The following is a 25,359-nucleotide window of genomic DNA, read 5'->3' as shown; positions in this document are numbered from 1 at the left end:
AACAGATTTGCAGAGCAGCAGTATGGTCTTCACCATCCACTTTCTTCTGCCACTACAGGCTAGACCTAGGACCCTCAAATCTAGGCTTTGGTAGGAAAGTGTTATCTGCTGTTGTCCCACCCTAAGATTCTATTCTATTTCTTCCTCTCAATGTGCGGTGCTGTCATGGGGAAGGGAAAAAATGATAATTACCTACCGGTAATTTGATTTTCCAGAGCCATGACAGCACCGCATTAGTTCCCACCCTATCTTGGTGATGGTTGTGTGATGCACAAAAACAAACTATATATATTAAAAAAGTGTGCAAAAGTGACGTTAATAAAATACTGATGTACTAATTTGGCGGTTACCTTGCATACTTTGAAACAAAAACTGAGGAGAGAGGTGCCGCCCCCTTCTTTTATCTCTGCTACCTACAGGTTTCCCGCTCTTGGGGCGGATACCATCTCTCAATGTGCGGTGCTGTCATGGCTCTGGAAAATCAAATTACCAGTAAGTAATTATCATTTATATGCTACATGGCTGTGCTATATGCTACATGGCTGTGCTATATGCTACGTGGGCTGTTATATACTACGTGGCTGTGCTATATGGGCTGTGCTATATGCTACGTGGGCTGTGCTATATGCTACATGGGCTGTGCTATATACTACGTGGCTGTGCTATATGGGCTGTGCTATATGCTACGTGGGCTGTGCTATATGCTACGTGGGCTGTTATATACTACGTGGCTGTGCTATATGGGCTGTGCTATATGCTACGTGGGCTGTTATATACTACGTGGCTGTGCTACGTGGGCTGTGCTATATGCTACGTGGGCTGTGCTATATGCTACGTGGGCTGTGCTATATGCTACGTGGGCTGTGCTATATGCTACGTGGGCTGTGCTATATGCTACGTGGGCTGTGCTATATGCTACGTGGGCTGTGCTATATGCTACGTGGGCTGTGCTATATGCTACGTGGGCTGTGCTATATGCTACGTGGGCTGTGCTATATGCTACGTGGGCTGTGCTATATGCTACGTGGGCTGTGCTATATGCTACGTGGGCTGTGCTATATGCTACGTGGGCTGTGCTATATGCTACGTGGGCTGTTATATGCTACGTTTACTGAACAAGTTCTGTCATACATTGTAGACTACTCGATGTGTTCGAATCAGGCCACCATTTAGTAGACCCTATAATTAGGAAGTACACATCTTTTTCCTACAGATATAACTGACATCACTGATGACGATCGGTGTGCTCGCCAGGATTCTGGATTGTAATTGGGCTAAGAGAAGAGGGAGCAGCACTGAACAAGTCCTTTATAGGTGGACCCGCCTTACAAGAGTTGACACTGATCCCCAATAACCATGTATAAGAGAGGAGAAAACAGCAACCTAACCTTTTCTTGACATATGAAGCACTGCTTTCCTTTTATAATCTTATATTGTATATACGGTATAATTTTTTCTTTAAATAATCTTGAAAAAAAAAGAAAAAAATGGTGGAAAAAAATCAAAAGCAGACTACAATATCCATTTGTAGTCAAATTCAGTAAGCATCGCTCAAGTACGGATAAGGCTTTGCACAAAATGGCCCATTATCTAAATTACACACAGTCAACAAAAAAATCATGTGGGCCTGTCAGCTTTTAGGCACACAAGCATACTTTCAGCCCAGGTGCACAATAAATGGGGTTGTTTGTTTAATGGGAACCTATTAGTGCCCATAGCCCCACTAAAACATCAGAGGTCTCTACTCCATGATATTTTTGCATTCTAATCTCCCAATCCTTGCGGCTTTATAATCTTTACATACTTTCAAAATCAAGTTTTATTCTGCACTTGCGTTATGTAGATGTCTCAGTCCTACCAGCAAGTGCAAAGTGCACCGATGAAACTGGGAAGAGCACAGTCCCCTTCATTGCACATATCAAAGGAGGGAAAACACAGCGTACAAGCACAACATGTGCAAGGGGCCAATGGTAATGTCGCTCTTGGAAATCAAGTCAATTGCACACACAGGGTCATGCTTGCAAGAAGGTAGGCAGGACTAACATGGGGGAAACAAAATCCTAGCAGAACAACATTTGCATGGTACAAACGTAAAATAAAAGCCGATTCTGAAAGTATGTGACCACCACAAGGGGGTTGCTAGATTGCAGAAAAACGATGAAGTAGAGACACTGTAGTGACTTAGTGAGCTAGGGCCATTGACAGATTCCCTTTAAGATGTATAAGTATAAAACAGCATTTGAATGCCAAAAATGGACTATTGGCCCACAAAACTATGATTTTGCCATATACTGAACATTGTAAGGATGGAAAATTGTTTTTTTCAGGATGCAAAACAGATGATTTTTCATCCAGCATTACAACTGCTCAGCACATAAAGATTATTTAATTTATCACATTAGAACTTAACATTTAACAATAAATAGTAAGAAATGATTGACAGGATCAGCCTATTCGTGGTCTGGGTACACATGCAGGCTAAGTAACGTGGAGCATATTTTTTAGGCCTCATTCACACATCAGTTTTTCACATGTTCTAGCCAATGTTCACATGTCTGTGTTTCTTTGTAGACTGTGTCCTCGCAAAAATCTTGGAGACATGTCCATTTTTATCAGCATCATGGATGCAAAGTGCCAATAAAAAACTATGGGCCCTTGGAAATCATGAACAGCACACGGATGGCACCAGTGTGATGTCTATGTGCTGTCCATGATTTACCGTATTTTTCGGACTATAACACGCACTTTTTCCCCCCCAAAAAATGTGAGGAAAATGGGGGGTGCGTCTTATAGTCGCAATGCAGGCTTACCGGCAGTGGTGTGGTGGCGGCGGCAGAGGTGCGGGGATGATGAGCGGTATGGCGGCTAATATGGCGGTTAATCACCGGTTTCTCGGTGGCGGCGGCCATCTTCCTGAGGCCGCGCGTGCGCAGATGGGAGTGCTCTGCTTCCTGGGGCTTTCTGAAGCCGAGTTCGCAGATTTACGGTAGATCTCGGCTTCAAGAAAATGGCCGCCGTGATCTCCATCTGCGCACACGCGGCCTCAGGAAGATGCCCGCCGCCACCGAGAAACCGGTGATTAACCCGGCTCTGCTGCTTACATTGGATACCGGGCCGCTGCGTCACCTCACCTGTGGAATGGACCCTGCTCACGCCATACCGCTCATTATCCCCGCACCTCTGCCATCGCCACACCACTGCTGCAACCCCCCCATGGACACCAGGCCGTGGCGTCGCCCACCTAAGCAGAAAGGGACCCTGCTCAGGTGCACGCCGTACCGCATCACCCCACCTCTGCCGACACCATGCCTCCTGTGACCCTGCTCTGCCACCGCCAGCCCTCAGGTAAGATACTGTAAATACGGACAATAAGACGGACCCCCATCTTATAAAAAAAAATCTTTTTTCTGCAATTTTCACCCCAAATTTGGGGTGTGTCTAATGGTCCGGTGCGTCTGATAGTCCGAAAAATACGGTACCTAGTAAAGGAGAGGAGAAGCTTTTTAATTAATCCACATGTGAAAATTACCGGTGAAACACTGATGGTAAGACTTGACATACGGACCAAACATTGATACCTTTTTTTTTCTGCGTACTTGAACAAACATGGATGTAAAAACGAAGCCTAAAGGGGTATTTTCAGCTCATACAAATCCACAGGACAAGTCATACATTTATAGCAAATGAGGGTCCCACTAATTGGACCTGCATTTATCTTGAAAGCGGCCCTGTCACGTGCCATGATCAGTGGGGAGGTTGTCAGAATTCCTATACCAATGAAAGAATTCCATCCATCTCACCACCGACAGCAGTGCGCATCGAGGCCCCCTGTCCTCGAGATAGATGCAAGGTCCATTGCCCCCCCATCTTCTGTATGTGAGCCTTACTCTTCTCACCCACAGTTAAAGAGCTTCCTCTATACTCACATCATTCAACCTGCAACATTAGGGAAAGCAGAACTCTTGCTGTTCTTCTTGTCAGGATTTACTCAATACTTCCTCCAAATCCTTCTATATTATTTCAAGACACTCTTTTTCAGTGATTGCATTGTATCTCCGTTCATACTGCTCCCACACAAACAAATGATATACCATCTGAAAGGAAAACTGGCCCCCTTCAGCAAGAAAATAGCCAAACAAACCACACATCCACAATGTTATCAAAAAATACAGTTTAAACATTAATTTTCAAAAACCTGCAGTAAGGAAAAATGAACTGCAGGTGGCACCATACTACCCCAAAGGACAATACCACTAAGCTGAAACAAATCCTAACATTTGCCTTGGGGGCTTTCCAGCTTGCTGAACTCCTTGCCCAGCCGATTTCAGGCAGGTACATATAAAATATTTGCTACATATGTGGAAGTACAATAAAAGTAAAACTTTACCTGTTTAAGACTTCAGCTTTAAAACTGAAGATAAAAACGAAAGCAGCCTAAAAAGGACAGGACAGGTTTTGAACCATCCTGATTTTCCGTATTATTGGACAGTCATTGAAAAGTCTATCTTCCTTCTAAGGTTGCAGCTTATTGGTGACCTGGAGACACCTCTGGTTCCAAGTAAAAAACTGCAGTGTTGACAACTCAGACTGTACATTGTTTCCCGATGGGAGAGATTGGTGGAACAACCTTGCAAAGATTGAAAAAAAAAAATCCAACCGTAGGGGGGAAAAAAAAGGTAAAATAATCTGCAGATATTACTTTTTTTAAAAAAAGGGATATTCCCAATTATTATACAATGGTGTAAATACGCTCAGTTATGGGGTCAATTCTCCATCATTTTTACTGTCAAAGTGGCACTGCTGTACAGGGAGCTGCTCCGTTCACATACATAGGGCTGTGTTGCACATCTCTACACTGCAGATAGATGGAAGTGCCACTGTGGAGGGGAAAAAAAATGCTGCTGTCCCTGTTCTTTTGCAAGGTCCTGACAATCAGACCCCTTCTGAACAGTTAATAAAATACCATTATGTTTAATGTTGGGGGGAGGGGGGGATCTCCTTTAGGCTGGAGTCACACACAACGTATAAAAATAAAATCGGTCCGTTTTAATCGGACGAGAATCGCAGAAATGTTCCCTGAACAGTGATCCACAGGTCATCCGTGTGCAGTGAGAGGATACGATTTTCTCGCATGTCAGCATCCGTGTGACATCCGTATGACATCCATAAGCCGAGATTTTCTCGCCGGCTTGCAAAATGGACATATAATGGATCCATGGGCTTAAATATTTGTGAAAACATATGTCAGGAAATAGGAAGAATTTCTTATTATTTCAATTACACGTACAGAGCTCTCAGTTGCAGTTTCCTCTGCCTGCCAACACAGGCTTGAATTCTAAGCCACTCTTCCTCCCTCCTCTCTGCTATATAGCGGTAATGTGAGACCAGCGGTGCCAGCAACATCCACTGAGGAATTTTTATGGCTTTGTGCTGGGAAAGCCATCATCCCCCCTCCCGCCCGATACCAGCTATAACTGGTACAGCAACTTTCAAACCACATGGGATCTTTTGATCTTGAAAAGTTATGTATAATGGCACTAATCAGGGATAGAGATATAAGGGTTACATATTCCGAATGTCCACCGAGAAATCTATAACTCACTGAAATCGCTAGGATCTAAGCCCAACAAAATGCAAGGAACGGATATCTCTGTAAGGGGGTCATATATCTGACATATTTATACTTAAAAGAACCCCAATGACGTGATGAGCATCATGATCATTGTTTCGTTCATCTCCGAGGTTCACACAGCGAGTTTTGTATACAAATGGCTTGTCATAACTCCAAGAAAGGAGAGTATTCAGCCTCTGAGTGAGGTCACCACAGAGGGAATGCCTTGGTTTTGGGCACGGAGTTAAGTGAAGGAGACATCAATCTTCACTAGTCTTTTGTCCCGAGTCTAGCTGCAAGACAGATCTGTAATGCACCTGGGATGTATGCCCATTCCCCACAGCACATGGTCTGCCATGAGATAAAATGACATAATGAATTGTAAGTGTTTTCCAACTTTAATCCCATTTTATTTGTAACTGTACTGTACATACGATACTTGTCTACGTTTATAATATCCTTTTTACCCTTCTGTAAACACTGCCTACTTTTTTGGAGTAAAATATATAAAAATTACTAGTTTTGTTTCTCCTTGCTCTATAACGTACTGCCATGTCCTCTGAAGTGAATTACGCTACTAATTTGGATTGGCTCCGGACACGTTAATTAAGTAATCGGAGCTGGTTTGTAGCGACGAACGGCATTGATAATTATTGTACCCGCCTGAGTGGGAGCAGTTATATCGCCCTCGCTGCAGCGTGCCATTAGCCAGTACAAAGCAAGGCAGCCTTTCTGGTGACTAATTATCCTAGGTGCAGTACCCTGTCTGACCTAAGGGTCAGGGGGGCTCCAGAGAGCTGAAAGTTCCAAACCGGAACTGGGATATAGATAAATCCCCTTCAGAAAGAACTGGGCAACCAAACAACCCCAGTTCATGACATTAGTGTGAGCGGCGGGGATGATAAAGGTATCCTCCCTGTGAACCGTGACTAATATATAGATATATTTTAATACAGACCAAAAGTTTGGACACAACTTCTCATTCAAAGGGAACCTCTCACCCCGTTTTTTCAATATGAGCTAAAAATAGCGTTTAATAGGGCCTGAGCTGTGCTTTACCAATTGTGCCTTTATTATCTCGATTCCCCACCTTTGCTGCCAAAATACCTTAGTAAACTCGCCATTTTCAGCTGTCAATCACCCCGGTCCCGTCCGATGGGAGTTGCCAAATCGCTGTCTCTCCCCCCGCTCCTCGGCGTGTCAGACGTAACTCGATCTGTGAATAGCACAGATCGCGCTCATTTTTTGCGGTTGCGCAGTGCATTAGGCTCTAGCGCATGCGCAGTATGTATTGCCCAACTGTTGGCAAAGTATACAGCACATCATTGCGCATGCGCGGGTTTTCACTGTAACCTCTGTGCCCCGGAAGTCTGGATATGCAAATTGTGTTCTCCTGGACGCCGGTAAACTTTTCCCATCCAGAACTGCCTGTGTAAGTTTTGTAACAAAATCGTTTATCTATCTATCTTTCTTTCTATTTCTTTACATCTATCTCATTCTATGGTATCCCTTCTAACTTTCTGATTCCTTCTTTCTATCTATTTATCTCTCTTATCTATCTAAGAGCAGATTACATACAACATACACCCTGCGACATACACACTGTGACATACACCCTGCGATATACGACTTGCAACCTACCACATGCGACATGTTCAACAAAGTTAGAAGGAATACCATAGATAGAATGAGATAGATAGATGTAAAGAAATAGAAAGAAAGCTAGATAGTTAAGCGATTTTGTCACAAAACTTACGTTAGCAGTCCTGGATGGGAAAAGTTTACCGGTGTCCAAGACAACACAATTTGCATATCCAGACTTCCGGGGCACACAGGTTACAGTGAAAACCCGCGCATGCACAATGATGTGCTGTATGCTATGCCCACAGTTGGGCAAAGCATAATGCGCAGGCACGAGATGACACTTTAATGCGCAGGCGCGAAATACAACGCCAACACCGGGAATAAGTTTCTTAGTGAAAAGCCGGAGGTGGGGAGAATCGGAGATTAGCCCACGCCCATCGGACCGGACCTGGGTGATTAACAGCCGAAAACGGCGAGTTTACTAAGGTATTTTGGCAGCAAAGGTGGGGAATCAGGGGATAATAAAGGCACTATTGTAAAGCACAGCTCAGGCCCTATTGAACGCTATTTTTAGCTCATATTGAAAAAACGGGGTGACAGGTTCCCTTTAACCCCTTTTACCCCCAAGGGTTGTTTGCACATTAACCCTTTTCTGCCATTGGACGTACTACTCCGTCCATGTGGGGTGGGCCCTAATTCCCAAGGACGGAATAGTACGTCCAGCGCGATCGGCCGCGCTCACGGGGGGAGCGCGGCCGATCGCGGCCGGGTGTCAGCTGCCTATCGCAGTTGACATCCGGCACTATGTGCCAGGAGCGGTCACGGACCGCCCCGGCACACCGCGATCAAACATGATCGCGGTGTGCCGGCGGTACAGGGAAGCATCGCGCAGGGAGGGGGCTCCCTGCGTGCTTCCCTGAGACCCCCGGAGCAACGCGATGTGATCGCGTTGCTGCGAGGGTCTCTTACCTCCTATCCCTGCACGCCCCGGATCCAAAATGGCCGCGGGGCTGCATCCGGGTCGTGCAGGGATTACTTCCGGGTGCAGACCAGGCTCTGGTAAGCCTGCAGCACTGGAACTCAGATCGGTGATCTGACAGAGTGCTGTGCAAACTGTCAGATCAGCGATCTGTGTTGTCCCCCCCTGGGACAAAGTAAAAAAAAAATTTCCACATGTGTAAAAAAAAAAAAAAAAAGAAAAAAAAAATCCTAAATAAAGAAAAAAATATATATATTATTCCCATAAAGACATTTCTTTATCTAGATAAAAAAAAATCAAACAATAAAAGTACACATATTTAGTATCGCCGCGTCCGTAACGACCCCACCTATAAAACTATAGCACTAGTTAACCCCTTCAGTGAACACCGTAAAAAAAACAAAAAAAAAAACGAGGCAAAAAAACAACGCTTTATTCTCATACCGCCAAACCAAAAGTGGAATAACACGCGATCAAAAAGACGGATATAAATAACCATGGTACCGCTGAAAATGTCATCTTGTCCCGCAAAAAACGAGCCACCATACAGCATCATCAGCAAAAAAATAAAAAAGTTATAGTCCTCAGAATAAAGCGATGCCAAAATAATTATTTTTTCTATAAAATAGTTTTTATCGTATAAAAGCGCCAAAACATAAAAAAATGATATAAATGAGGTATCGCTGTAATCGTACTGACCCGAAGAATAAAACTGCTTTATCAATTTTACCAAACGCGGAACGGTATAAACGCCTCCCCCAAAAGAAATTCATGAATAGCTGGTTTTTGGTCATTCTGCCTCACAAAAATTGGAATAAAAAGCGATCAAAAAATCTCCCGTGCCCGAACATGTTACCAATAAAAACGTCAACTCGTCCCGCAAAAAACAAGACCTCACATGACTCTGTGGACTCAAATATGGAAAAATTATAGCTCTCAAAATGTGGTAACGCAAAAAATATTTTTTGCAATAAAAAGCGTCTTTCAGTGTGTGACGGCTGCCAATCATAAAAATCCGCTAAAAAAAACGCTATAAAAGTAAATCAAACCCCCCCTTCATCACCCGTTTAGTTAGGGAAAAATTAAAAAAATTTAAAAAATGTATTTATTTCCATTTTCCCATTAGGGTTAGGGCTAGGATTAGGGATAGGGTTGGGGCTAGGGTGAAGGCTACAGTTAGGGTTGGGGCTAAAGTTAGGGTTGGGGCTAAAGTTAGGGTTCGGATTACATTTACGGTTGGGAATAGGGGTGTGTCTGGGTTAGAGGTGTGGTTAGGGTTACCGTTGGGATTAGGGTTAGTGGTGTGTTTGGATTAGGGTTTCAGTTATAATTGGGGGGTTTCCACTGTTTAGGCACATCAGGGGCTCTCCAAACGCGACATGGCGTCCGATCTCAATTCCAGCCAATTCTGCGTTGAAAAAGTAAAACAGTGCTCCTTCCCTTCCGAGCTCTCCCGTGCGCCCAAACAGGGGTTTACCCCAACATATGGGGTATCAGCGTACTCGGAACACATTGGAGAACAACTTTTGGGGTCCAATTTCTCCTGTTACCCTTGGGAAAATACAAAACTGGGGGCTAAAAAATAATCTTTTTTTTTTCCACAAAAATTTTTTATTTTCACGGCTCTGCGTTATAAACTGTAGTGAAACACTTGGGGGTTCAAAGCTCTCACAGCACATCTAGACGAGTTCCTTAGGGGGTCTACTTTCCAAAATGGTGTCACTTGTGGTTTTTTTTTACTGTTTAGGTACATTAGGGGCTCTGCAAACGCAATGTGACGCTTGCAGACCATTCCATCTAAGTCTGCATTCCAAATGGCGCTCCATCCCTTCCGAGTCCTCCCATGCGCCCAAACAGTGGTTCCCCCCCCACATTTGGGGTATCAGCGTACTCAGGACAAATTGGACAACAACTTTTGGGGACCAATTTCTCCTGTTACCCTCGGGAAAATACAAAACTGGGGGCTAAAAAATAATTTTTGTGGGAAAAAATTTTTGTTTTATTTTTTCGGCTCTGCATTATAAACTTCTGTGAAGCACTTGGTGCGTCAAAGTGCTCACCACACCTCTAGATAAGTTCCTTAGGGGGTCTACTTTCCAAAATAGTGTCACTTGTGGGGGGTTTCAATGTTTAGGCACATCAGGGGCTCTCCAAACGCAACATGGCGTCCCATCTCAATTCCAGTCAATTTTGCATTGAAAAGTCAAATGGCGCTCCTTCGCTTTCGAGCTCTGTCATGCGCCCAAACAGTGGTTTACCCCCACATATGGGGTATCGGCGTACTCAGGACAAATTGTACAACATCTTTTGGGTCCATTTTCTCCTGTTACCCTTGGTAAAATAAAACAAATTGGAGCTGAAGTAAATTTTGTGTGAAAAAGTTAAATGTTCATTTTTATTTAAACATTCCAAAAATTCCTGTGAAACACCTGAAGGGTTAATAAACTTCTTGAATGTGGTTTTGAGCACCTTGAGGGGTGCAGTTTTTAGAATGGTGTCACACTTGGGTATTTTCTATCATATAGACCCCTCAAAATGACTTCAAATGAGATGTGGTCCCTAAGATAAAAATGGTGTTGTAAAAATGAGAAATTGCTGGTCAACTTTTAACCCTTATAACTCCCTAACAAAAAAAAATATTTTTTTTCACAAAAAATTTACTTCAGCTCCAATTTGTTTTATTTTACCAAGGGTAACAGGAGAAAATGGACCCCAAAAGTTGTTGTACAATTTGTCCTGAGTACGCTGATACCCCATATGTGGGGGTAAACCACTGTTTGGGCGCATGGGAGAGCCCGGAAGGGAAAGAGCGCCGTTTGACTTTTCAATGCAAAATTGACAGAAATTGAGATGGGATGCCATGTTGCGTTTGGAGAGCCACTGATGTGCCTAAACATTGAAACCCCCCACAAGTGACACCATTTTGGAAAGTAGACCCCCTAAGGAACTCATCTAGATGTGCTGTGAGAGCTTTGAACCCCCAAGTGTTTCACTACAGTTTATAACGCAGAGCCGTGAAAATAAAAAATCTTTTTTTTTTCCCACAAAAATTATTATTATTATAATTATTTTTTTTATGTTTTGGCGCTTTTATACGATAAAAACTATTTTATAGAAAAAATTATTTTTGCATCACTTTATTCTGGGGACTATAACTTTTTTAGATTTTCGCTGATGATGCTGTATGGCAGCTCGTTTTTAGCAGGACAAGATGACGTTTTCAGCGGTACCATGGTTATTTATATCCGTTTTTTTGATCGCGTGCTATTCCACTTTTTGTTCGGCGGTATGATAATAAAGTGATGTTTTTTGCCTCGTTTTTTTTTTTTATGGTGTTCACTGAAGGGGTTAACTAGTGGGACAGTTTTGTAGGTCGGGTTGTTATGGACACGGCGATACTAAATATGTGTACTTTTATTATTTTTTTTTTATTTAAAGAAAAATGATAATTACTTACCGGTAATTTGATTTTCCAGAACCATGACAGCACCGTACGTGAGAGATGGCATCCGCCCCCAGGAACAGGAAACCTGCAGCAGAGGTAAAAGAATGGGGCGGCACCTCTCTCCTCAGTTTGTTTCAGGGTATGGAAGATGACCGCCTTGTTAGTACACACTCATATCACATTCATTTTGTATAGCTCCTTAGTTTCTATATATATGTCTATCGTGTGTGTGTGTGTGTGTGTGTGTGTGTGTGTGTGTGTGTGTGTGTGTGTGTGTGTGTGTGTGTGTGTGTGTGTGTGTGTGTGTGTGTGTGTGTGTGTGTATATACATACATATATACATACATATATATATACACACACACACATATATATATATATACACATATATACATACATAGTGTGTGTGTGTGTGTGTGTGTGTGTGTGTGTGTGTGTGTGTGTGTGTGTGTGTGTGTGTGTGTGTGTGTGTGTGTATATATATATTAAAATTATTATTTATTTTTTTTTTGTGAATCACACAACCATCACCAAGATAGGGTGGGAATTAATGCAGTGCTGTCTTGGTTCTGGAAAATCAAATTACCGGTAAGTAATTATAATTTTTTCCCTTTACCATGACAGCACCGTACGTGAGAGGAAGAAACAGAAAGACTCCTAGGGTGTGACAACAGCAGATAGTACTTTTCTTCCAAAAGAAAGGTTTGACAGACCTAAGTCTAGCCTATAATGTCGGAAGAAGGTGAAGACCATACCGCCGCTCTACAATTCTGTTCCACAGAAGCATTTGCCCTTTCTGCCCAAGATGTGGCGATAGCACGCGTGGAGTGAGCCGTAACACCCTGTGGAGGAACTTGCCCAGAGGAGGAATATGAATGTGAAATAGCCGTACGCAACCACCGTGCAATACTTGCCTTTGGAGGCCTTTTTTCCCGTTTGTCCCCTGGAAGGAGACAAAAAGGGCTAATGACTGATGCCAATATTTTGTGGCTTCTATGTATTGAAGCAGGCAGCGTCTGACATCAAGACAATGGAAGGTTTGTTCTCCCTGGGATTTTGGTTGAGGGCAAAATGAGGGCAAAATTATTTCCTGGTCTCTATGGAATTTTGAGTGGACCTTTGGAAGGAAATAATCACTGTCATCCTGAAAGGTAGTGTAAGGGGGGTTTACCGAAATAGCTTGCAGCTCGCAGGTACGTCGAGCTGAAGTCAAGGCAACCAGGAGGACAGTTTTCAGGGTTAAGGCCTTTATTGAAATGGAAGAAAGAGGCTCAAAGGGGGAAACGGTTAGGGCATTTAAAACTAAATTCAGATCCCAGGGAGCTACCTTAGGTAGTAATTTTGAAGGTCTGGATGCAAAGGAGGCTCGGAGGAACCTATAGACCCAAGGGTGGTCAGCAATTTTTTGATCAAATAGTGCACCCAGGGCGGAGACTTGCACCTTTAAGATGCTAGTAGGCAGCCCCCTTTCTAACCGTTTTTGAAGAAATTCTAGAATTTCTTTTACCGGACTTTCTAGGCTCGTCTCGGACAATTGTCACCCCAAGAATTCCAGGAATTTCTGCCAAACTTTCTGGAATTTTTCTGACGTGACCTTTTTCCTGCTAGCGAGCAACGTGGTCACCAAAGGGTTTGAGAATCCTTTTGCTAATAGGAGCCCCCTCTCAAGTTCCAGGCGGTGAGATGTAGCCTGTGTACTTGAGGGTGTTGAACTGGTCCCTGGTGTAGGAGATCCAGGGTATCCGGAAAGATCCACGGGTCCGAGATAGACATGCGTCTGAGCCACGTGAACCATGTCCTTTTTGGCCAAAAGGGAGCTATAAGGATTACTCGTGACTTGTCTTCCTGAATTTTCTTGAGGACTGTCGGGATTAACGGTATCGGGGGAAATGCGTATGCTAGATGAAAGTTCCATCGGTACAGAAACGCATCCACTCCCTCTGGGTGTTCTCTTGGGTTCAGAGAATAGAACTTCCTTACCTTCCGATTTTCTTTTGTGGCGAACAAGTCTATTTCTGGAACGCCCCAGCTGATTTTCCCAAATATTCCCTGGTTCAGGGACCACTCTCCTTGATGTAATATGTGACGGCTTAAGAAATCGGCTATCTGATTCTCTTGACCCTTTTAAGTATGTTCCCGCTAAGGAAAGAAGGTTGTTCTCGGTCCATATGAACAGCTCTTTGGCCTCTGCCATAAGGGATGCTGATCTTGTGCCCCCTTGTCGATTTATATAGGCTATCGTTGTGTTGTTGTCGGACAATACCATCAATGTCTTCCTCGTATATGAAGAAGTGCTTGCCTCACCGCCAACATTTCTTTTAGATTGGAAGATGCTGCTCTCATTGAGGCCCCCCATTGACCCTGTAGGACCTGACCCTCCAGGTGTGCTCCCCACCCCCATGGGCTCGCATCGGTAGTTAGGACTACTGGATTCTGCACTGACCAAGGTACTGCTTTGCTTAAATTTTCTGTTCTCAGCCACCATTCTAGTGAATCTTGAACTCTTGGAGATAGAAGAATTTTCCGATTCAGGTTGTATGGATTCTTCGTTTGTTCGGTTAGTATCTGCCATTGTAATTCTCGTGTGTGGCTTTGTGCCCACCGGGTCGCTGGAATTGTTGCCGTTAGAACACCTAAGAGCCACATTGCTTTCCGTAGTGAAATGGCCCGTCCTAATTCGAACAGTTGTATTTTCTGTTGAATAGCTTGAATTTTCCTCTGCGGGAGGACACACTCCTGTTTGACTGAATTCAATAGGATCCCGAGGAATTCTTGAGTTTGAGTTGGGATTAGTCTTGATTTCTTTAGGCTTACAATCCAGCCAAGCTTGGTCAGTACCTCCAATACTCTGGCGACTGTTTTTTCGCAATTTTATTTGTTGTTTGCCATTACCAGAAAATCGTCCAAATAGGGTATCAGCATTAGGTCTTTTCTGATGAAAGACGCTACTTCGGAAATAATTTTTGTAAATATACGGGGAGCTATAGCTACCCCGAAGGGAAGGCATTGATATTGCAGATGGGTGGGAATTTTTGCAATGTTTACCACTAATCTTAGGTACTGTTGGTGTTGGCCAGCAATTGGCACATGGTAGTAAGCATCTGTTAGATCCATTACTGCCATGTAACAGTTCGGGTCGAGTACCTTTATTGCCGTTCTTAGAGTCTCCATTTTGAAACTCTCCACTTGAATATAGTGGTTTAGTGCCTTCAAGTTGAATATTGCTCTTAGCGAGCCGTCTGGTTTTGGCGTTAGGAACAAGGTGCTGTAGAACCCTTTCCCTATCTCCTGGTGGAGTACTCTTATTAGAACTTCTTTTTGAATGAGGAGATGAACCTCTCTCTCTAGCGTGGCCTGATTTTTTTCGGCCACCTGGGTCATTATTATGCGATTTAGCGGGGGGGGGGGGGGGGGGGGCTGGAGAACTTGAACCGTTGACCTTCCGATAACAAGCTGGTTACCCATTGAGAAGCTGGTAGCGCTGCCCAGTGGTGGACAAACAATCGGAGTCTTCCCCCCACTGTGATTTTGGCATCATTGGTGTTTGGGATCAGGTTTGGGGGAGGCTTATTGAAGAGGAATCCCCTCTCTTTTCTCTCTTTCCAGGGTCTGCCCCGAACAGACCTATCGTCTGAACGGCCGTGGCCTCCTCTATATCCGAACCCAAGAAAGGACGAACGAGAGGTCTCCCATCGGCGTCTGGGAAAGGAAGGGGGCGGAAAATGTTTTTTCTTATCCGATGCTTTCTCTAGGATCTCATCTAAGGCTTTACCAAATAGATATTGTCCTTCACAGGGTTCCCCACCAGAGCTTAACTTTCGATTGGAAGTCAGCAGTCCAATTTTTGAGCCACAATGCTCTACGTCCTGAGTTGGATAAAGCACATGCACGTGCGGCACCTCTGACAGAATCAATCAAAGCATCTGCTAGGAATCTTGCAGCGCCCTGTAGAGAGGGTAATGCCTAAAAGTAGTCTCTCTTTTAGGCATTTGTTTTTAATCTGGTCACTCAGTTCCTCTAACCACTTAACCATAGCACGTGCTGTGCAAGTGGCGGCAACCCCGGGTTTAAACGACCATGTCGCTGCCTCCCAAGCCGATTTTAGAAAAGCATTTGCTTTCTTGTCAAGGGGATCTCTTAGGGCTCCCATGTCCTCAAATGGTAATGCTACTCCTTTAGAGGTGCTAGCAATGGCTGCATCTAACTTAGGAGCCTTTTCCCAGTTTTCACATACCTCTTCATCAAAGGGGTATTTGCGCTTCAATGCCTGAGGGATAGATATCTTTTTATTGGGTTTTTTCCACTCCCTTTTGATTAAATTCACAATATTATCATGGAAAGGAAAAAATGTACGCTTTTTCCCCTCCAAGTTGCTGAACATAGTGTCCTGAATTGATCGCGGCTCTCTAGGGGTTTCTACCCCCATAGTCACCCTAACAAGTTTGAGCAGTTTCCCGATATCTTCGGATTGAAAATAAGGGCGGCCATACTCCTCATCCAAGGAGTCCAGGTCTGAGGCATCAGAAGGGGTTAATTCTCCCGGTTCTTCTCCTGAATCTATGTCAGACCCCTGTACACTTGTTGGGGGAGGCAGGGTTCCCTTTGTTGTATGATGTTTTAACTGTTCTTTAACAATTGATTTAACTTCCTCCCGTGTAATTGATTTAATATTTTGCAATAGGGAAGAAGACTCTTCTGCCACCGTTTTATCAATGCAAGGCTGGCAGATTTTCTTGCTGTACAGTCTAGGGAGTGTTTCTCAGCATAGTGCACAGACCCTATTCTTCTGTTTGGAGGTGGCTTTCCTTCCCTAAAAGACACAGTGTACAGGACATCAGAATGTGTGATTCGCCTTACAAAGGCACTCACCCCTCCAGGTACCCCGGTAGCTTGTGCATCCTCACTCATCTTGGGTGCAGGCACCGTCGGTGTGTCAGGATCCGTCGCTGGCTCAGCCATTTTAGCAGGCAGTCCGCATTTACTTTGCCCGTTATATGGCAGGAGCGGTGTGCACGCCTCTGGAACAACTTCCGCCTGGATGTGTCCAGCACACCGGCTCCCCTGGCGTGTGACATCACTCCCGTGCGACCGGAAGGAGAGGCCCCTTTTTCCCCGGACCAGCCTCCTGCCCAGAGCGGACGCCGGGGAGTCCAGCTGGGGGGATAAGGCTCGGCACGCAGCAGCCCTTCGGCCCTGACAGCACCGTACGAGATGCCCCCACCGCGGACCTCAGCCTCCGGACTGGCAATCGTCAGAGGGAGATCCCTCCGGAGGTAAGAGCTCTGCCGCAGGCATCCACCTGCAGGAACAGGAAACCAAGTCTGAGGAGAGAGGTGACGCCCCATTCTTTTATCTCTGCTGCAGGTTTCCTGTTCCTGGGGGCGGATGCCATCTCTCACGTACGGTGCTGTCATGGTGAAGGGAAAATGTATGTATGTATTTTTTTTTAATTCTCTTTGCACATCTGGATATATATACATTTTTTGCCCCGGGGGGGGGGGGGGGGCGGCATCATGTTATAGTGTAAGGTCGCTGATCTGACACTTTGCTGTGCATCTGACTTACAGTGCTGCAGGCTTACCAGCACCTGCACTGAGCAGGCGCTTGGTAAGCCACCTCCCTGCAGGACCCAGATGCAGCCCCGCGGCCATTTTGAATCCGGGGCCTGCAGGGAGAAGAAGGTAGGAGACCCTCGGAGCAACGCGATCACATCGCGTTGCTCCAGGGGTCTCAGGGAAGCCCGCAGGGAACCCCCTCCCTGCGCGATGCTTCCCTATACCGCCGGAACACTGCGATCATGTTTGATCGCAGTGTGCCGGGGGTTAATGTGCCGGGGGTGGTCCGTGACCGCTCCTGGCACATAGTGCCGGATGTCAGCTGCGATAGGCTGACACCCGGCCGTGAGCAAGGCCGATCGCTATGACGTACTATCCTGTCGGTGATCATACGGGCCCACCCCACCTCGACGGGATAGTACGTCTAATGTCAGAAAGGAGTTAAAGTTATTTCTGTATTTTCATGACTATGAAAATTGTACATTCACACTGAAGGCATCAAAACTATGAACACATATGGAATTATATACTTAACAAAAAGGTGTGAAACAACTGAAATTATATTCTAGGTTCTTCAAAGTAGCCACCTTTTGCTTTGATGACTGCTTTGCACACTCTTGGCATTCTCTTGATGAGCTTCAAGAGGTAGTCACCGGGAATGGGTTTCACTTCACAGGTGTGCCCTGTCAAGTTTAATAAGTGGGATTTCTTGCCTTATAAATGGGGTTGGGACCATCAGTTGTGTTGTGCAGAAGTCTGGTGGATACACAGCTGATAGTCCTACTGAATAGACTGTTAGAATTTGTATTATGGCAAGAAAAAAGCAGCTAAGTAAAGAAAAACGAGTGGCCATCATTACTTTAAGAAATGAAGGTCAGTCAGTCCCAAAAATTGGGAAAACTTTGAAAGTGTCCCCAAGTGCAGTGGCAAAAACCATCAAGCGCTACAAAGAAACTGGCTCACATGAGGACCGCCCCAGGAAAGGAAGACCAAGAGTCACCTCTGCTTCTGAGGATAAGTTTATCCGAGTCACCAGCCTCAGAAATCGCAGGTTAACAGCAGCTCAGATTAGAGACCAGGTCAATGCCACACAGAGTTCTAGCAGCAGACACATCTCTACAACAACTGTTAAGAGGAGACTTTGTGCAGCAGGCCTTCATGGTAAAATGGCTGCTAGGAAACCAATGATAAGGACAGGCAACAAGCAGAAGAGACGTGTTTGGGCAAAGAACACAAAGAATGGACATTAGACCAGTGGAAATCTGTGCTTTGGTCTGATGAGTCCAAATTTGAGATCTGTGGTTCCAACCACCGTGTCTTTGTGCGACGCAGAAAAGGTGAACGGATGGACTCTACATGCCTGGTTCCCACCGTGAAGCATGGAGGAGGAGGTGTGATGGTGCTTTGCTGGTGACACTGTTGGGGATTTATTCAAAATTGAAGGCATACTGAACCAGCATAGCTACCAAAGCATCTTGCAGCGGCATGCTATTCCATCCAGTTTGCGTTAAGTTGGACCATCATATATTTTTCAACAGGACAATGACCCCAAACACACCTCCAGGCTGTATAAGGGCTATTTTACCAAGAAGGAGAGTGATGGGGTGCTACGCCAGATGACCTGGCCTCCACAGTCACCAGACCTGAACCAAATCGAGATGGTTTGGGGTGAGCTGAACCACAGAGTGAAGGCAAAAGGGCCAACAAGTGCTAAGCATCTCCGGGAACTCCTTCAAGATTGTTGGAAGACCATTCCCGGTGACTACCTCTTGAAGCTCATCAAGAGAATGCCAAGAGTGTGCAAAGGAGTCATCAAAGCAAAAGGTGGCTACTTTGAAGAACCTATAATATAAGACATATTTTCAGCTGTTTCACACTTTTTTGTTAAGTATATAATTCCACATGTGTTAATTCATAAATTCATAGTTTTGATGCCTTCAGTGTGAATGTACGATTTTTATAGTCCTGAAAATACAGAAAAATCTAAATCTGTAAATGAGAAGGTGTGTCCAAACTTTTGGTCTGTATATGTCAGTGACACACACCTCTCTGTGTTCATCATCTCAAGTACATTTACATTTGACCAGCTTAATTTTCCTGAAATTGCCTGCGCCCCCGACAGCCAATGTGCGAAAATTTCACACGGGCCAACTTGTCATCATAAAAAACTAAATAGACAGGAAGCCCTGCTTCTAGTATCTATTCACTGCTTTCAAATTAGTCAGCATTAGAGCTGAGCAAAAAGATTTGTGCTGCCCTGGTCCAGCGTCCAGTCCTCTGTGACAGCCGGTCTAGGGTAGTCTTCATTTTTGCAGCTGCCATTCTCACTACACATAGTGAGAAGCTATTATTTCTGCATCCTTCTCTGTTCTGATTAAAGACATTTCCAGCACTATCCTCACAGGGCTAAATGATCTCTGTTGGGAATGTGTCACTGCCTCAAATTTCCCACAGCTATTAATGGAAAAATGCAAACACTTACACCCGTATATGATACATATGTTCTGAGACAACAGCAACCTCTCTAAAGAAAATCAAGAAATCACCCAGTTCATTGACCAACAATCGTTATGTCCTGCTCCCAATATTCCTGAAGGTCTGGAGCCAAGCGAAGAGTAAAACATGACCTTCCAAATATACCGTATATACTCGAGTATAAGCCGAGATTTTCAGCCCAAATTTTTGGGATGAAAGTGCCCCTCTCGGCTTATACTCGAGTCGCGGTCGGCGGTGGGGTCGGCGGGTGAGGGGGAGAGAGCGTGTCGCATACTCACCTAGTCCCGGCGTCCCTGGCGCTCCCCCTGCCTGTCACACTGTCTTCGGGTGCCGCAGCTCTTCCCCTGTTCAGCGGTCACGTGGGACTGCTCATTAGAGAAATTAATATGGACTCCACTCCCATAGGGGTGGAGCCGCAAATTCATTTCTCTAATCAGCGGTGCCAGTGACCGCTGACAGAGGAAGAGCTGCGGCACCCGGAGACAGTGTGACAGGCAGGGGGAGCGCCAGGGACGCCGGGACTAGGTGAGTATTTTATATTCACCTGTCCACGTTCCACCCGCCGGGCGCCGCTCAATCTTCCCGTCCTCTGGCTCTGACTGTTCAGGTCAGAGGGCGCGATGACGCATATAGTGTGCGCGCCGCCCTCTGCCTGATCAGTCAGTGCGGAGAGACGCCGGGACGGGACGCTGAGGAGCTGCAAGCAAGAGAGGTGAGTATGTGTTTTTTTTTTTTTATTGCAGCAGCAGCGTTATATATGGCACAGATTTATATGGCACATCTATGGGGCAACGGTGCAGAGCATTATATATGGCACAGATTTATATGGCACAGATTTATATGGCACAGATTTATATGGCACAGATTTATATGGCACAGATTTATATGGCACAGATTTATATGGCACAGATTTATATGGCACAGATTTATATGGCACAGATTTATATGGCACATCTATGGGGCAACGGTGCAGAGTATTATATATGGCACAGATTTATATGGCACATCTATGGGGCAACGGTGCAGAGCATTATATATGGCACAGATTTATATGGCACATCTATGGGGCAACGGTGCAGAGCACTATATATGGCACAGATTTATATGGCACATCTATGGGGCAACGGTGCAGAGCATTATATATGGCACAGATTTATATGGCACATCTATGGGGCAACGGTGCAGAGCATTATATATGGCACAGCTATGGGGCAACGGTGCAGAGCATTATATATGGCACAGATTTATATGGCACAGATTTATATGGCACAGATTTATATGGCACATCTATGGGGCAACGGTGCAGAGCATTATATATGGCACAGATTTATATGGCACATCTATGGGGCAACGGTGCAGAGCATTATATATGGCACAGATTTATATGGCACATCTATGGGGCAACAATGAACAGTGCAGAGCATATATGGCACTGCTTTATAAGGAGCATCTATGGGGCAATAATGAACAGTGCAGAGCATATAAGGCACAGCTTAATATGGAGCATCTATGGGGCCATAATAAACGGTGCAGAGCATTCTATATGGCACAGCTATATATGGAGCATCTATGGGGCAATAATCAACGGTATGGAGCATTATATATGGCACAGCTTTATATGGAACCTCCTGTGGGGCAATAATGAACGGTATGGAGCATCTATTTTTATTTTTTTAAATTCACCGGTAGCTGCTGTATTTTCCACCCTAGGCTTATACTCGAGTCAATAAGTTTTCCCAGTTTTTTTGTGGCAAAATTAGGGGGGTCGGCTTATACTCGAGTATATACGGTACATTCCCTTAAACAGACCTCACATATTCAAGACAGGAATCCGTTTTTTTTCTGGTTTTTTTTTTTCCCGGGGATTGAGAGATGGACGGGGAGAGAGAGAAAAAAGAAAGAAAGAAAGAAAGAAAGAAAGAAAGAAAGAAAGAAAGAAAGAAAGAAAGAAAGAAAGAAAGAAAGAAAGAAAGAAAGAAAGAAAGAAAGAAAGAAAGAAAGAAAGAAAGAAAGAAAGAAAGAAAGAAAGAAAGAAAGACACTAGAACGGAAAATGTGCTTGATTTGTATGGAGAATGCATGAAAAAGTTATGTGAAGTCTAAAGGTAGTTTAGAACGCAGTAGGGTTTATAATGAAATATATGCCCCCAATTCATTACCAGTGGGATGTTGTATGACAGTCTTGATGAAGGTGCGCTGGAGTCAATGTGACAAACCCATTAATAGGCGTGCAGCTGTTAGGGTACGTTCACACAGGATGTTTTTGCTGCGTATTTTTGCTGCTTTTTTATGCTTATTTTCAGCTGCTTTTTACAGTACCAGCAAAGCCTATGAGATTTCAGAAATCTCATGCACACACATTGGTTTTTTGTTTGATCAGTATTTTGTGCTTTGCTGCGTTTTTTGGACATAGAGAGCACGTCACTTCTTTCTGCGTTTTTTCACCCATTGACTTGAATTGCTGTGTTTTTGTTGCTGAAAATCCAAGGACATTAGCCTGGACAAAGAGAAAAAACGCACCAAATACGCAACCAAAAACGCACCTAAACCTGCATTTTTGACGCAGCTTCTTTCCTGCCAAGATGATCAGGTTTCGCTGTAGAAAAAAAGCAGCAAAAACGCCCTGTGTGAACTTACTCTTACAGAGCTTGTCTCTGCTGCTGTGCACCGCTGTAACAAATGTATTTTAGCCAGTGACTAGAACACACTGTCGTTATTTACGTCAATTTTGTGACAAATTATGATGTATCTGTCTGGCACAACTAAGCTCTGCACACTTTTCTGATGTAAAAAATTGTTCTACCAAAAGTCTGGTGAAAACTGATTTAATAATCGAGGCCAATTCGTTTAATGCAACCAAATGTTTAAGCCAAAAGAAAATTATTCAGCACATTACCAGAAGCGCTTTGTCCAGACCAGGTGCAACTCTCTGACCGCTGCTCAGCGGCCCCAAAGGCATATGTGAGACTGGCAAGTATGGGTCTGAAACCCAGCACTGGCTCCAGAGATAGCAGTCCATACACTAATGTTTAACGTGTGTCCAATGACAGACCTGTAGCATGCGGCAAAAAAGGGGGTCAAAAACAACAAAGTGTCTTACTATGAGAGACTTCTGGTTTTAGTGGCATAGTGTGAAGCGTCGGTTTGCACGACAACCCCATTTATCAGCTTCCCAGCCTTGGATAATGTTAATCAAAAGGTTTGGACGAGCCCAGCAAAGAGGATCTTAATAATACACTTTCTATTTAAATGCTCTTTGTAGCTATGGGAATCAAAGTATAAAAATGGACTTTTATAATCCAGCTTAAAACTCAAAAAATCCCTACTTTTCCCGTTTAAATAGCATGCACATTCAGCCAGGACAACCCTGGGTGTGAGCAGTGAAAGTGGGATTGATAAGACTATGATATCTATAGCAATTCCTGCTGCAGGGAGGAGAAATACTAATGCCACCATTATGATCACTGCAATATAGCGCTGGCATGATGCAGCTGGACCGTACAATTGTGCTCAGCCACTTCCACGAAAGTCAAACATCCGTAATGAAGATGATTGCATGTTACCACACCGACACCTTGTGTAATTACAAAGGTCACGGCTAACTATGACTCAGGCGCCCTTACAATCATTACAGGGATGCCCAGAGAATATCCACCCCATAGCTGAGTACAATCCAACTGAACGAGGGCGGACACAATAACCCCAAGCAGGTTTGGCCACCTCCAAGGTGGGGCGTTGTCCTGACATCAGGAAACCACCCTTTATTCATGGTGTCAACTGACACAGGAACCCACTCACCTGTACAATCCCCCAAATCCACAATGTAGGGCGAAACCCAGACTCCGGATTCAGCAGGGAAATACACCTGTATTATATTATTCAGCCAGATGCAAACTTCATGCCATAAAACAAGTCCCTGTGACGCTTCTCCTGGGACTTGTTGTTCTTTAGGACGATATTCGCAAGTAGCTTAGATTTAAGCTTAATAACAATTTTTTATATGCTGGATCCAGATTTGTGGATTTTGCTGTAAATTGTGACAACTAGAGCCCATCTCCAGGCACTGACCCCCTACGGTGGGAGGTGTATGGACACATCTGCACACACCCCTCCATGACACCCAGAATGACAGCCCCTCAAGGTAAACCAGACCCGCTGCCACCCACCCACCCACACAGGCAGGGTGCCACTTACCCAGCTTCATCAGGCAGGCCAGCAGGATCCACAAGGCGATCTCAAACGGAGCCCGAATGTAGTCATAGTCCAAGTCCAGCACCGGGAACAGTTTGCGCTTGGGATGTTTCGTAGTATTGGCAGTGGCCCCGTGTGGCCCCTCGGTGACCCCATGGGGCTCATACTCGTAGTGGGTGAGATCTGGAGAGCTGGCTTGTGTGGGGAGATCGGGCACCAGGACCAGGAAGAGGAGCACACACACTGCCCACCTGCATCCGGGTAGGAGCCGCATGTCTGCAGTATGCTGGGCACAGGGCAGCCTCATATACCAGCCGGGTACCCGCCTGGACACCTAAAGGGCACCGAGCAGCGCTTCATCCCAGGACGCTCCCTCCTCTGTGGCGGCGGCAGCAGCAGCAGCAGGGTGTTACATGCCAGCCACTTCACCACACACCTGCACCAGGCAGGCAGCTATCTCTCTGTGCCCGTGAGCGATGCATGTGTGCACGGCAGATAAGGGGCGCTCTGCTCCCAGGGTGCGTGCCCTCTACCCGCAGCCGGCAACTCTCCTCTCCGGCGCCTACTCCGCTCAGCCCGCCCGGGAACACTGGGCGCTTCCACTGAGCGCTTAGGGTGGAGACAAGCGCTCGAGCGACCTCTGCTGGACCGGAGGTCGCTGACATGAGGCAGAGCGCTGCACTAGTAGGTGAGGGGGATCACCTATGTATCTGCGCACAACACCAACTCGAGAGTGTGGTGGAAGGAACTGTAACAATTTGTGGGGGCTCCATAACTAAATTATGACAGGTGTGAGGGGCTTGTTATAGAAAGTGTCATCCTTTTATCTTTTGGACGCTACAAACAGGGCTGCCACTAGAAATTTCGGGGCCCCATACTGGCAAAATTTTCAGGGCCCCCTTGAGACTCCGCCCAGGCTCCACCCCAGCCCCGCCTCCACGCTCCACCCCTCAAACTGGCCACAGCCCCACCGCTCTCTCTTGGAAAAGCTCCACTTCTCACCTATCACACATTGACAGTTCCCATCACCAGATCACACATATAGCCGGCAGCTTTTGTTTTGGCCAAAAGATTTTTTTAAGCCACCAAAATGACAAGGTAGACACTTTTGGCCAGGCCCTACTCTATGCTAACCTATTAAATATTTGTTAAAATATGCAATACAATTTAGGTATATTATTATTTATTTTTCAATTTTTAAAATGACCTATAATGCCACATACAAGGAACAAATACCACAGCACCATGACCAGATGACATATTACCACCACAGTGATCGAATAATATCAAATACAAAGAACAAATACCACAACATCATGACCAGACCACATATTACCACCACATAGTGACTGAATACTACAATACTGATCAGTAATAAAAAAAAAACCCACAATACTATCACCATCAGTGACATTATACACAGGAGCTCTGTATATAGTGTATAGGTAATACAGTGATCACTGGTGACATTATACACAGGACCGGTGTATATAGTATAC

General features: G+C 45.0%; 1 protein-coding gene across 1 annotated transcript in view; it reads right to left on the bottom strand.

Moving 5' to 3' along the window:
- SLC9A1 (solute carrier family 9 member A1) overlaps positions 1-24,540 on the bottom strand; it is a 148,027-nt gene extending 123,487 nt beyond the window's left edge. The window contains exon 1 of the mRNA XM_077295681.1: positions 23,864-24,540. Within this exon, the coding sequence (XP_077151796.1) occupies positions 23,864-24,167 (304 nt within the window). The 5' untranslated portion in view covers positions 24,168-24,540. The remainder of the gene's footprint in view (positions 1-23,863) is intronic.
- Between the last annotated feature and the right edge of the window lie 819 nt (positions 24,541-25,359).

The sequence above is a fragment of the Ranitomeya variabilis genome, chromosome 3 (genome assembly GCF_051348905.1).
Source record: "Ranitomeya variabilis isolate aRanVar5 chromosome 3, aRanVar5.hap1, whole genome shotgun sequence".
NCBI classification, from domain to species: domain Eukaryota; kingdom Metazoa; phylum Chordata; class Amphibia; order Anura; family Dendrobatidae; genus Ranitomeya; species Ranitomeya variabilis.
This window is presented reverse-complemented; position numbering and strand designations above follow the sequence as displayed.